Source organism: Rhinolophus ferrumequinum, chromosome 8 (assembly GCF_004115265.2).
Source record: "Rhinolophus ferrumequinum isolate MPI-CBG mRhiFer1 chromosome 8, mRhiFer1_v1.p, whole genome shotgun sequence".
In the NCBI taxonomy this organism is placed as follows: domain Eukaryota; kingdom Metazoa; phylum Chordata; class Mammalia; order Chiroptera; family Rhinolophidae; genus Rhinolophus; species Rhinolophus ferrumequinum.
Window position 1 is genome coordinate 78,112,685 of NC_046291.1, and position 12,447 is coordinate 78,125,131.

The 12,447-nt window shown below is 32.0% G+C and overlaps 1 protein-coding gene across 1 annotated transcript in view; it reads left to right on the forward strand.

The window, feature by feature from the left end:
- LRP1B (LDL receptor related protein 1B) overlaps window positions 1–12,447 on the forward strand; it is a 1,793,989-nt gene that overhangs the window by 1,218,634 nt on the left and 562,908 nt on the right. Inside the window, exon 32 of the mRNA XM_033112843.1 lies at window positions 12,035–12,184. Coding sequence (XP_032968734.1) covers window positions 12,035–12,184 — 150 coding nt within the window. The remainder of the gene's footprint in view (window positions 1–12,034; window positions 12,185–12,447) is intronic.

Here is a 12,447-nt window from a genome sequence, read left to right on the forward strand (position 1 = left end):
AAGTATGGTAACATGTTCTTTTTAACCTAGGATGAGACAAATAAACAGTGCTTAAGAGTGTTTTATAATAATTGTAAAAATATTCACATACAGATATATTTAAAAAGAGAGAAATAAAGGAAAACTAACAAGTCTATAATGAACCCTGTCATTCTGAAATCCAAATCTGTGTATTAAGTAGCTACTGTTAACGTGTTATGCTAAGCTCTTGGTGACACAAAGATGATATTTTATATAATACTTGCCCTGAAGTATTAACCTACTAATCAGAAAGAGAGTCAGGAACATGTGTGAAAGATCCATGTACTGGTTTATATGTAGGTAGGAATCATAAAGAAAAAGGGAAAAATAAACGAGTTCCTATGACGTCCTGTTTACTAGGAAGGAAGTGAATACTAGGAAACAGGTGAATAAGGGAGATACGGTTTGATTCCTTTCCCTATGGAGTAACAATCTAAAAGGAATTGCTTTGTGATTTCCACCTATTTTCATCCTTTGATTCTCAATTTGTCAAGCTCCTTCCCCAACAGTATATTTTAACAAGGTATTTCTTCACCCAGAAATGTCTCCCATCTCCTCTTAGTTTCCTACCTATTGCCAGATTTCAACTCAAGTATTATTTCTTCAAAGCTTTCCCTGACCTCCCTGACTAGGCTGAATGAAGTCTCTTAAAATAAACACTTTTAGCACCATCATTTCACATTTTAGCTGTTGTCATTATTTTAATTTTATATTTATTTGTTGATTATTTGATTAACTACTACTTACCAACTAGAAAGGAAACTCTACAAAGTTAGGGACCACATATATCCATTTTATTTACCATTGTGTCCTCAGCTCATAACTTTGTGTTGGCACATAAATGTATCTTCAATAAATATTTGTTGAATGAAGTGAGTACAGTTTTCTCTCCAATAGCAAGAGGTTCTTACAGGATTGAATAAAACTAAGATTAATTTATATATCTTAGTTGAGTAAGATTACTTTGTTAAAGAAGTGCCGATTTGGTGATCTGGCTATTGATTTGTGTTGCATTTCATTCAATGTATCTGATGAGTAGGAAACAAATTAACGTACTTTCATATCCATATTTATAGCAACATTTTCTCAAAGTATGGAGTACAAAATATATGTTCAGTGGCTTGTTTATAAATAAATGAATGTCTACCTAGGGAGGAAAAGTTGGAAATATTTGGTTTCTAACTTAGCTTTACCATGTGTTTCTCTTGCTGTTTCTCCTCTCTTCCCCATCTAATCCTGTGGCCATTTGGCTTTCATTAGAGATTGATGAAAAAGATTTCTTATAAAAAGAAGAACAGCAAAAATAGTATCAGTCAGGTTATTTATTTATTGACAAGTCCTTTTGGTACAGGGTATAAGGATGAAACCAAATTATTTTTAGAGTAACCCTCTTATCCATTTTGACCTGGATATGGTAATTATAATTTATCCTAATAGGCTAGAGAGATTTTTATTTATAAACTATAAAGATATTAATATGAATGAATCTATAGGAAAAAATTTCTGTCTATATTCAGTGAGTTTAAATTATGTATTTGTGAGGGATTGGGAACAGTTAAGATGGCACTGGTTTCAAAAGTATTATAGGCACTGATTTATAACTGTTGCATAGTAACTATTTTTGAAATTATAATGATTGCACAGTGTGTGCTTGAAACATTTTCTTAAAATATAGTCAGTAATTATATTGTTTACTAATTTACACAGAATACCGAAGCCTTTTGTTTTATTGTGTTTTTTAAATGATTTGTTTTTTTTTTTTTGATGTTATATTTTCCTCTCTTTATGGAGAGTTTAGAGCTGTGATACAGATAAAGGGACAAACTATTGTTTCTTGGTTTTATATGTAAATTTAAACTGCTACTTAGTGTAGCATCAAGGTTAAGATTCGTAAGGAAACATTGAACATAGAAGAATCTTTGAAATACTCTCAAGAATGCAAGTCGTTATAATCCCACTATATAAAATTCTTTTAGAACTATTCCCTTGAGATGATTTCTAAAATGGAACTTTCCAGTACTGTGACTGGACCTATGCAAGTGTGAGCAAAATAAATACAAACCTGTTTGTGTTGGTATACAGGGTCAGCATACCAAGGAAATACTTACATACCTAGGGATGTTTATTACTGTGTTATTTACACATTGAATTTCACTGATATTTAGCACTGCAGGAAATTATTGTGATTGGTTTTTCATGATGAGTCTGTCTGGGTAATCTGTGGCTTAAGCTCCTGCCCACTGCATTCCCTAAAACCATGTCCGTGAAGAAACTTACATTATTAGGAAAGGAGGAACTGATGTTCAGTTGATTTTTTCCCTCATGCATATTGTCAGATTATAAATTATTTTTTTCCAGTATGTTAGGAGAAAACACAGTATTCTCTCTGGGGAGGCAGGGAAGTGTCAACTGAAAATAATCATTATCTGTCACCCTTTATGGACCCTATATATATTCTCACCATGAAGCCAGGCATTTGTGTTTGCATGCACTTAGCCTGGGATATATGATACAGTAAGACCATCATTACTGCAACAAAAGTAACGTAATTATAGTGACTACTTTTTAAGCAGTTGGAATATGTCAAGCACTTGCAAAATGTTTTGCATTAATCATCTCACAGTAATCATTTCTGGAAGGCTTTCTTATTCTTCTTTTGTAGATTCAGAAACTGAGGCTTGTTTAAAGAAGGTAGTTGCCTGTGATGAATGGTTGATTTGGGATTCAAATCCAAGTTTATCTGCTTCCAAAACCATAATAAAACCTAACCATTATGTCATGCCCAGAGAGGCTAATTTCATATAGTAATTACCTGACCTCAAGCAGAGATCAGGGAATAAAACTGGTACTCTTTCAAGCATGGAAAGTGGGAAAGAAAAATCCAGACCTTGAGTACTCCTGAGAAATGTGGGCCCAATTACATACGACACAGCAGTCAGCTTTTCTAAGTAGCCAGGGGGGCACAAGACCCAATTTTACCTCTGTGCCAATTGTGCCTCGCAATTAATTATTTCTGAATCTTCAAATGCTAGTTTTAAACTGCAATGTCACTGATACTCGAGGCTTTCCTATTTGTGAAATTACTTTTGTATTCTAATTCACTGGATTCCCTTTGCTTGTTTGCTGTTAAATCCGTAAGTGTGATATACTTGAAATAGAAGTGCGTTATAATCTTATCAAAACTTGCAACTTGGAGTTTTATGAGTGTGTATCACTGAAGACTAAGTAATTGTAGCCTTCAGGCAATTTGTGCTGAATAACTTTGCTTCTGTTAAATACAAATCAACCTTTCAGTTATCCATTGTTGAACTAAATATCCTCAATTAAGATTTATTGCTCAGTCTTGGATACATTAATTGCTAAAGCAGTTTGCATAACAGAGGATTTTAATTTACTACTTAAAGCCATTTCCATGTTTAAAATGTTTACATACTAGGAATTTTATCCCTTAAGCCTCAGAAAGCAACTTGACCTGTCAATAGGCATTACCCGTTATGGTTTAGTCTTAAGAATCTTCTGTATTACATATTTTATTTCTTTAATGTTTTCCCTTTATTTTCAGTGTAATCTCAACCAAAAATCGTTTTTAACTTAACTTTCCCGTACACCTACTTGAAACCTACAAAGCATTTTTTTTATTATGTAATCATTTCAAACCATATTCTTTATAATGTGGATTTTGAAATCTATTCATGGATAACATTCATAAATACTTTTACCACATCAAAAGAACTCAAGGGACATCATTAAGAAAAAAACTAAGAGTAAAACAAATTCCTGAGTATGTTTTCTTGCTTGATAATGCAGTTATTTTATTTATACATACCTATTACTCATCATAGTCACTTTTATGTATGAAGCACAATCAATATATAAGGCTGCACACTCCAAAATAAGTAAGAGTAGGTTACAAAAAAGACCAGAAGAATTGACAAACTAATATTAAAATTACACATGCATTTGCACACAAATAATTTAAATTTATTACACTGTTTCATCTGATCATTCATGTACTCATTCTTTCAAATGTTAAGTGTAAAAAACAAGTTTATTAAAAAAAAATTATGAACTGTATATTATAGGTACCAGACCCTGAAAATTAAAACTGGGACCGATTATAATGATGGTCATTGTCTAATAAAGGAAGAAGACATGGAAAGATACAAACCATTTGATGAGATTTTTAGTAGAGTTAAAAAATAGAACACTTAATGTTGCTTGTCAGTACTAGCTTCTAGATGCCATACAGTTAATATAACCAGGCACTACCAAAATAGAGAAAGCAACTCATTCTTTGTGGGGAAGGAAAATAGAAGAGTTGTAACCAAATTGGTGATGTTTTGAAATTTCAATTAGATCTTGAAGAATAAATACACTTTTCAGTTTTTATGGAACTGATAGAGGAACGGGCTTTTGGTATTCTTGGCAGGAAGGGTAAACAGGCATAGTAGGCACAAAATAATGTGGTATGTCTTGAAAACTCTGAATGTTTCCATGTGGCTAGGAAAAAAAACAATCTAACATAAGTAACTGTTGAACATATTGACAGGAATTATAATTAAAAATATATATATTAAAACGACACAATTCAGTGCTTTTAAAATATTTTGTTTTATTTTACCTATCAAGCTATTGAATATAGTTTTGAAAAATTATAAGATTATAGATATTAAAGCTTTAAAAATGACCTTTTAGAACAAAACACTTCTCAAAAAATAGCCTGTCACTTGTCCTGGTCTTTCCTCTGTTTTTGCATGTGTTATTTTCACAAGGCACATGATTTTTGCCAATCATCAAGAACATGAAATGTAGGGCAAATTGACCCAGCTACAATGATCTATGTGATAGACAATGGAGGAGATGCTGAAATTGTATCTTAATATTATAAGCAACAAGGAACTACTGTGTTTCCCCGAAAATAAGACCTAGCTGGACAATCAGTTCTAATGCATCTTTTGGAGCAAAAATTAATATAAGACCCGGTCTTATTTTAATATAAGACCGGATATAATACAATATGATATATATATCATATGATATAATATGATATATATACATAATATAATATATATATGACATCATATCATATCATATCATATCATATCATATCATATCATATCATATCAGACTGGGTTTTATAAAATATAAGACTGTGTCTTATATAATATAATATTAGACCAGCTCTTATATGATATAATGTCTGGTCTTATATAATACAAAACCCGGTCTTATATAAGACCCGGTCTTATGTTAATTTCTGCTCCAAAAGACACATTGGTCTGAGCATGCAAAGAGCTGATGATCTGGCTAGGTCTTATTTTCAGGGAAACACGGTAGCATCTTAACAAAGAACAATAAAATTTGTACAGAAGTGACAATACAAAGGAAAAGTAAGTTAGAGTTCCGAGGGATACAAACTGTGGGAAGGTTATTATATGAAGGAAACTAATGAAGATAAGGGTAGATTTAGTAAGATTTGTTATGTAGATTTCTCTCAGTGTCATTTCTGGGCTGATCAGAGTTTAGGCTCCTCATGTTTAAGAGTCTAGCCTGCTTTTAGGCAAATAGTGGGGGAAGACAAAGTGCTTTTATTTGGCATCTGCTATTTCTCAATTGTCTTTGGTTCAAAATAATCCTTAAACCAAATTGGCATATTTTGGAGTGGTGTATTCTGATCTTCTACATACTCAACTAGTTGTTGAATGGTATGTTTTTCTTTTTAATTCACATTTTTATTAAGATTATTTTAGATTCATATGCAGTTATAAGAGTTAATACAGAGCGTTCTTATGTATATTTGATCCAATTATCCCCAATTGGAACGTTATGTAAAACCGTAGTACAATATTACAACCCAGATACTGACCTTAATACATTCCACCAATCTTAGTCAGCTTTCATGTTTTACTTGTACTCCTTTGTATGTTTGTGTATGTAGGTCTATATGATTTTACCATGTGTGGATTCTGTATACACTACCACAGTCAAGATACTGAATAATCCCCATGTAAAATGATACTCATATTGCCCTTTTATAATCACACATACCTCACCTCTTTTCACCCTTCCCCCTTTCCTCTCCATGCCATCTGTCTTCCACTTGTACAATTTTATCATTTTAAAATGTTACATAAATGGATTCATACATTACATAACATTTTGGATTGGCTTTTTTCTCTCAGCATTTATCCTTCAAGAGTTATTGAAATTGTTGCATGTATCAAAAGTTTTTTTTCTTCTTTTTATTGCTGAGTAGTAAGCCATGAAATATATGTACCACAATTAACCGTTCTTCTGTTGAAGGGATGGGACCATTCCAGTTCTTGAGCACTACAAATAACTCTACTATGAACGTTATGTACAGGTTTTTACTGTGGATGTAAGTTTTCATTTCTCTGAGATACATTACCAAGAATGCAATTGCTGTGTCCTATGGTAACAGTATGCTTAGTTTTATAAGAAACTGCCAACCTGTATTCTAGAGTGGCTGGACTGTGTTTCATTCCCACCAGCAATGTGTCAGGGATCCAATTTCCCCTGCATGCTTGCTAACATTTAGTGTTGTCATTATTTTTATTTTAAACAATCTTATAAGTTTGTAGGGATGTCCACTGCCATTTTAATTTTTATTTTTCTGTGATGTTGAACTTTTTCAGGTGCATATTTACTATCTGTATATCTTCTTCTGTGACACACCTGTTCATTTTTTTTCCCTCTATGTTCTAATTTACTTTTTTTAACTGCTGAGTTTTGAGAATTTTTTTGTTAATACTAGTCTTTTGTTTGATATGTAGATTGCAAATATTTTTTTTCTGACACTGAAGCATGTCTTTTATTGGCTGTCACAGAAACAAAAGTATCTAATTTTGGTGTGCCTGTATCATTGAGAAAATATTATAATTATGAATGAAGTACACGATATGAGTATCTCTCATTATTACATTATCTCAAATTCAAAGTTGTAGGGATTAGTAGAGAAATGGTTGAAAATTTTATTGCAGGTTTTTAGCTTGAAAGGGAAATCCAAAAACCTATACTAATAATAAATAGCTAACATTAACTGAGTGCTTCCTAAATGGGCCAGATACTATTATATGAGTTAATTATTCTTATTCTTACAACATCACAATGGTGAAGTGAGTGTGAAGTCAGGTGATGGCTACCCAGCCTTCTATTAGATGAGTCCAGACACACATAGACAAGTGATTGAAGGATGGCATCTTACATTTTTATGTTCACTTATATAGGGCAGGGAGAGTTCTTCAGCTTCCTCAGCATGTTTATTCTTTAACTTAGAAAACCTAAGTATTCTCCTGAGATATAATTAAGCCTCTTCCAGTAGACTCTGAGAAGATCTGCATTTTGGAATATCCAAAGCATTATAATTGTTTGTCAGTGTGTTTTCAGTAGCCAGTTTCTGCAACTTTCACAATTCCAGAAGCAACAGTTACTTTCTATTGTCTGAAGATAATAATACAAAAAGATTATCTAGAAGAGTTCAGTGTCATTTATTACACATATCTATTGGCCTTGAAGTTAATCATCTACACTTGACTATCCAGATATGTCCTCTTTGCCATCTACATCTTAATGTTTCTCTGTCTCCAGGAGAACTCACCATCATGACACACTTTCCAGCAAGATTTAAAAGACCTGGTTGAACTTATTAAAAATTCAAGTTTGAAAGATTATAAAAATATTCAGCATTTGAAAGGAATTTCTTAAGTATTGTATTCTAAAATCATCTGTAGTTTACACAAAAATGCTTATGCCTACGACCAATTCAAACCAATTAAATTAGAATTTCTGGGAGTGGGGTTCAGGATCAGTATTTTTAATAACTTCCTAGATAATTATAATGCACAGCAAGAAATAAAAATTTTAAAGTTAAATTTAATAAGTGATGGAAAAATATTAGGAAGTTACTATATCTAGAAAGCCTTAATTTTAAAAAATGATTTTTTTCAATATATTTGCATTTTTGCTTTAATTCCACATTGCGTAGTACACTGAGTTAGTTTTGAGTCATTTGAAAATGAAATGAGACTTACAAAATAAACTTTCCAGTCTTAGTTGTAACATCATTTAAAACTTAATAGATTTATTTTTTTTAGTACTACATGGAAAATATATTTAGATTATATTGTTTTGAAAATATATGTTTCTTACATCAATGTGTGGATTATTTCTATTATGAGAGCCATTATATAATTTTGGCAAATTACATTGTCTCACTTAGGAAATAAACTGGCCTATTTTGATCAGATCTTCAAATAAAATAATAAATTAAGGGGAATCTTTGGCTTAAATTCAAGAAAAAAGGTGTTAGAATCAAAGCATATAGATTAACTGCATTTTTGTAATAATAGGAACTATAGATAAAGGTAGATTTTTCTTTTCATAAAGGTTTTTCAATTTATATGATGACAGTTTTTCCTTTGATATACCTATTATGTCATTGAATCTAGGTTTTTTCTTTTGATAAGCAGCTTCAGATGATTTAAAAATAAACATGTTTTACAGAAACAAAACTATATTTCTAGGTGTATATTCTTCAGACAAATCCTACAGACCTTTTGAAGATTTAAAAAAATCTCAGTTACCCTCTCTGAGGACCTTCTAGTACAGATTAATTATATTTATTTGCATGTGTTTCAGGGAAGTTTACCATCATGCTCATATTTTATGTTTTCTCATGGCTATTGATTAGCATTTTAAAATCACTGAGTAGTTTCAGTTTCATCAAAACTACTATTAAGTGTACTGCTTTAGTGATTCATCTCTAGTGCTACAGAAATCTGATTCAGAAATTATTCCCATAAATGTATACCAGTTAATTCTTCAGGGTTATTAAAACCTAAGTGTATGATAATAACAAAATGAAAAATCTTAGGATGTCAAAATATTTATATTAATGAGCTTTATAAATATGTACTTCTAAACATACTTATATTTATGAATTTAAAACATATATCTCCAATTTCTTGAATTCATAATAAGATTTAAAAATTTTCAACTCTCTTTTGTAAACCTGGGTATAAACATACTCAAGAACATTCAGGGATGAAACTGATGTATGTACCAGGAGAGAAGACATACTATATTAAAGTGGCTAGGTGACATGCATCACATGCAAATATAGGTTAATATAGTAACTTTAAATACTTTTTGTGTGTGAATCTTGAAACTATTAATCCTAAAATATTCACTCTTAATATAAAAGTATAAGCTGTACCAAGTAGATCTATTTCCTATCGCCATAGTAACTGGGTATAAGTAGTATATTGAAATAATTCTGCCGTGAGGATAATTTAACTTTACTAGGCACAACTCTTTGAAGACAACTTATAATTTTCATAGTGAAATTATTTAAATCATTCATTCATTCATTCATTCAGTGTTTATAAATTTTCTTTTTAGTTCTAAGCATCATGATAGGCACTGAAGATAAAAAACTCACTGACATACCACCTTCCCTCTATGCACTTGCACTCCAGAAACAAAGATGTTCCATAGTAGAGTCTGGGTAACCCAAACTCTCTAACTTCCCAGCTCTCTATGATAACTGCTTTACACAGCCTAAGTTAGACTCTAGAAACTGCAGGATGTTCGGTGGATGAGAAAGTTTTGACATTGTGGATAAATTTGAAATTAGGCACATTCAGTGTGAATTCACTCTCTCCTTCCAAAAAATAAATTAATTTCCTAAGAAAGGGCAGAATAATACTGATTTTAAGAAATCAAGGTTAAGGAAAATAATAGTGTAGTCTATTGAAGACAGAAGTAAAGTCACTAGTGTAAATGCAATTCCTTTACAATTGCTAGTGATGGCTAACAAGTCAGACTCGTCAGTTTCTTTGGAGCCAAAGCAAAGAGAGAAATATGATCGGTTACAATTTTATATTTTCCCTATATAGCTTTTTCTGGCACTGAGCCCTGAAAGAAATTTCTCCCATGGGTCCTTGTGTAAAGAGGTTGCTTTGTGATGTACTGCTTTCAGATACTATATCCTGGGAAGTATAACAGCGTGTTTCCTATGACTACTTATTGTAGCATCCTTCATTTAAACCAAAGGCACAATTCCAAACCTCAGTTCAGCAAGAGATTCAGAGAGGGCAAAGAAACAGTGGTCTGAAAATGCATATAGCTCTCTGATGATTTGGCTTGATTAAGAGATAGAATTTAGAATACTTAGAGGGACAGATAATGTTCCTAAAGGGAATGATTCATAAATGTATTTGTTAATTCAGTTCTTGATGAAAATTTGGCAACAGAAAGTTTGGGGTTATATTTTGTACCATAAATCTGTAGTAAAGATATTCTTCATTGCTGATTAGAGGTGGAATTTTGTGCTTTTAACATAGTCAACTAAGCAGAAGGTAAAATAGACCACTTTGGGAAATTAAGTGGTCTAAATCAGAATTTATATATGCTAGAAAGATGCATGAAGATGGCTTAAGAAGTCCCTGTAGAATAACCAACTTTCTCTCATTAAAAACCAAACAAAACAACAACAAAAAAGAAAACAAGAAGTGAAAGGTGAATAGACTTTCACCCTGAAAATATTACACCATGGAACATGACTGTAATAGTTAAATCATTTGATTATTTTTCCATAGTGATAAAAGGCTATCACCCACTGCGGTTATTGCAAAAAACAAACAAACAAACAAACAAACAAACAAACAAAAAACCTGAAAACTTCCTCCTTGAAATGTCTAATTTTATGCCCTGTGGTTTTCCTGGTAAACCTCCCAGACTCAAGTAGCAAAACATACCAATAAGTCAATAAATCTCTGGTATATTCTATAGGCTGGTTATTTCTACTTGATTAAAACTAGTTTGATAAATTACTTCCTCTCTCCGGCCTGGGGCTATTTATAATTGAGAATATTTGGGTTATGTTTAATTCTTTCTCAATGGACTTGAGCTCATGTCATTCTATTGACTTGTCTCCCTTGCTCCCTCCTTCCCTGTCTTCTTTCTTTTCTATCATCCTTTATTATTTTTTTCATCTTAGATCTTTTTTTTTTTTTAATAGGAGAGATACTTTTTGTGGTTTTTTCACTTCATTCTCTGAGAGAGATCTCAGAAACAGTGTATGGTACTGGATGACTGAGTGTATATGTTTCCACATACCCTTTTTCACAAGGAGTTGTGGATCACAGAAAACCAACATGGAGCCCCAGAGTTATTATTACCACATGGACTCTGAGACTACTGAGCATGCAATTCGTTAATTAGATATGTACTAAGAGCCCTTGGCAATCAATATGTACATGTACTGAGAATTCTGAGAACCATAAACATCACTCTAATATGTGAAACTGTCCATAAAATACAACAAAACTAACCTACAGGGACACACTATGCCATTGGCTTAGTTCACTTGCTTGTTGAATGATTTATCTCTCTATGGTAGCCCCTAAATGAGCCCAATTCACTTCCATATATCAATGAAATTACTAATTGTTGAAATTCTTCTACCTTTAAATTTACTTGAAAAGAGTTGAAACCTCTGATATAGATCTGTAACTGCCCAAAGTAAATTTTACTGAAAGTAAAGGAGATATTATAAATTTCATCAGTTAAATTAGTATCCCAATTTAATATAACATATTCAGACTTTCTGAGGCCAAATGGTGTAATAAGAGGGCAGATACTCAATCTGGAAATAGAAACTTTTTAAAAATTTCCGGAATGTCCACTTACTATTATATTTAAGGATTTGTTTCTTAACTATTCTAGGTATTATTTTCCTTATCCATAAAATGGAACTCAGTGTCACAAGATTGTTGTGATAATCAACAGATATTCCTATTAAGTGCCTATAAAAGTATATTATTTCACAGAGAGTTAAAACAGCCTATGTGTATTTCCCATTAGCTTGACCTTATTTTTTAAGACAAAAATCTGAGTTTGCAACATACATTTCCCCCTTCAAATCCAGTACAAGGTGAATATTACAGTTTAAGTGGCACTGTTATGTTTAAGATGTATAATTTAATTGCAGGTCTATCGATAGACTATGTGGAAAACAAGCTTTATTGGATCAGTTCGGGAAATGGAACCATAAATAGATGCAACCTAGATGGCGGTAATTTAGAAGTAATAGAGTCAATGAAAGAAGAATTAACAAAAGCTACAGCCCTAACCATCATGGGTAAGTGAAATGGTTCTATAGCTAGGATTCTTCGTATTGATTGGGGATTGATTAATTATGACCTGTTAAAAGCTGAGAAGACGTACTGCTCCATTAATACCAGAAGCACATTTAAATTGCACATCTCTATGAGTTTTTTTTTGTTGTTGTTTCTTTCTTATTCTTTTTTTTTTTTTAACATTAACAAACAGACTTGTAAGACTATCCAGATCAGGGACTAACTTTACTGTTATTGATTCTTGGCTTACTGTGACTTGTTTTAT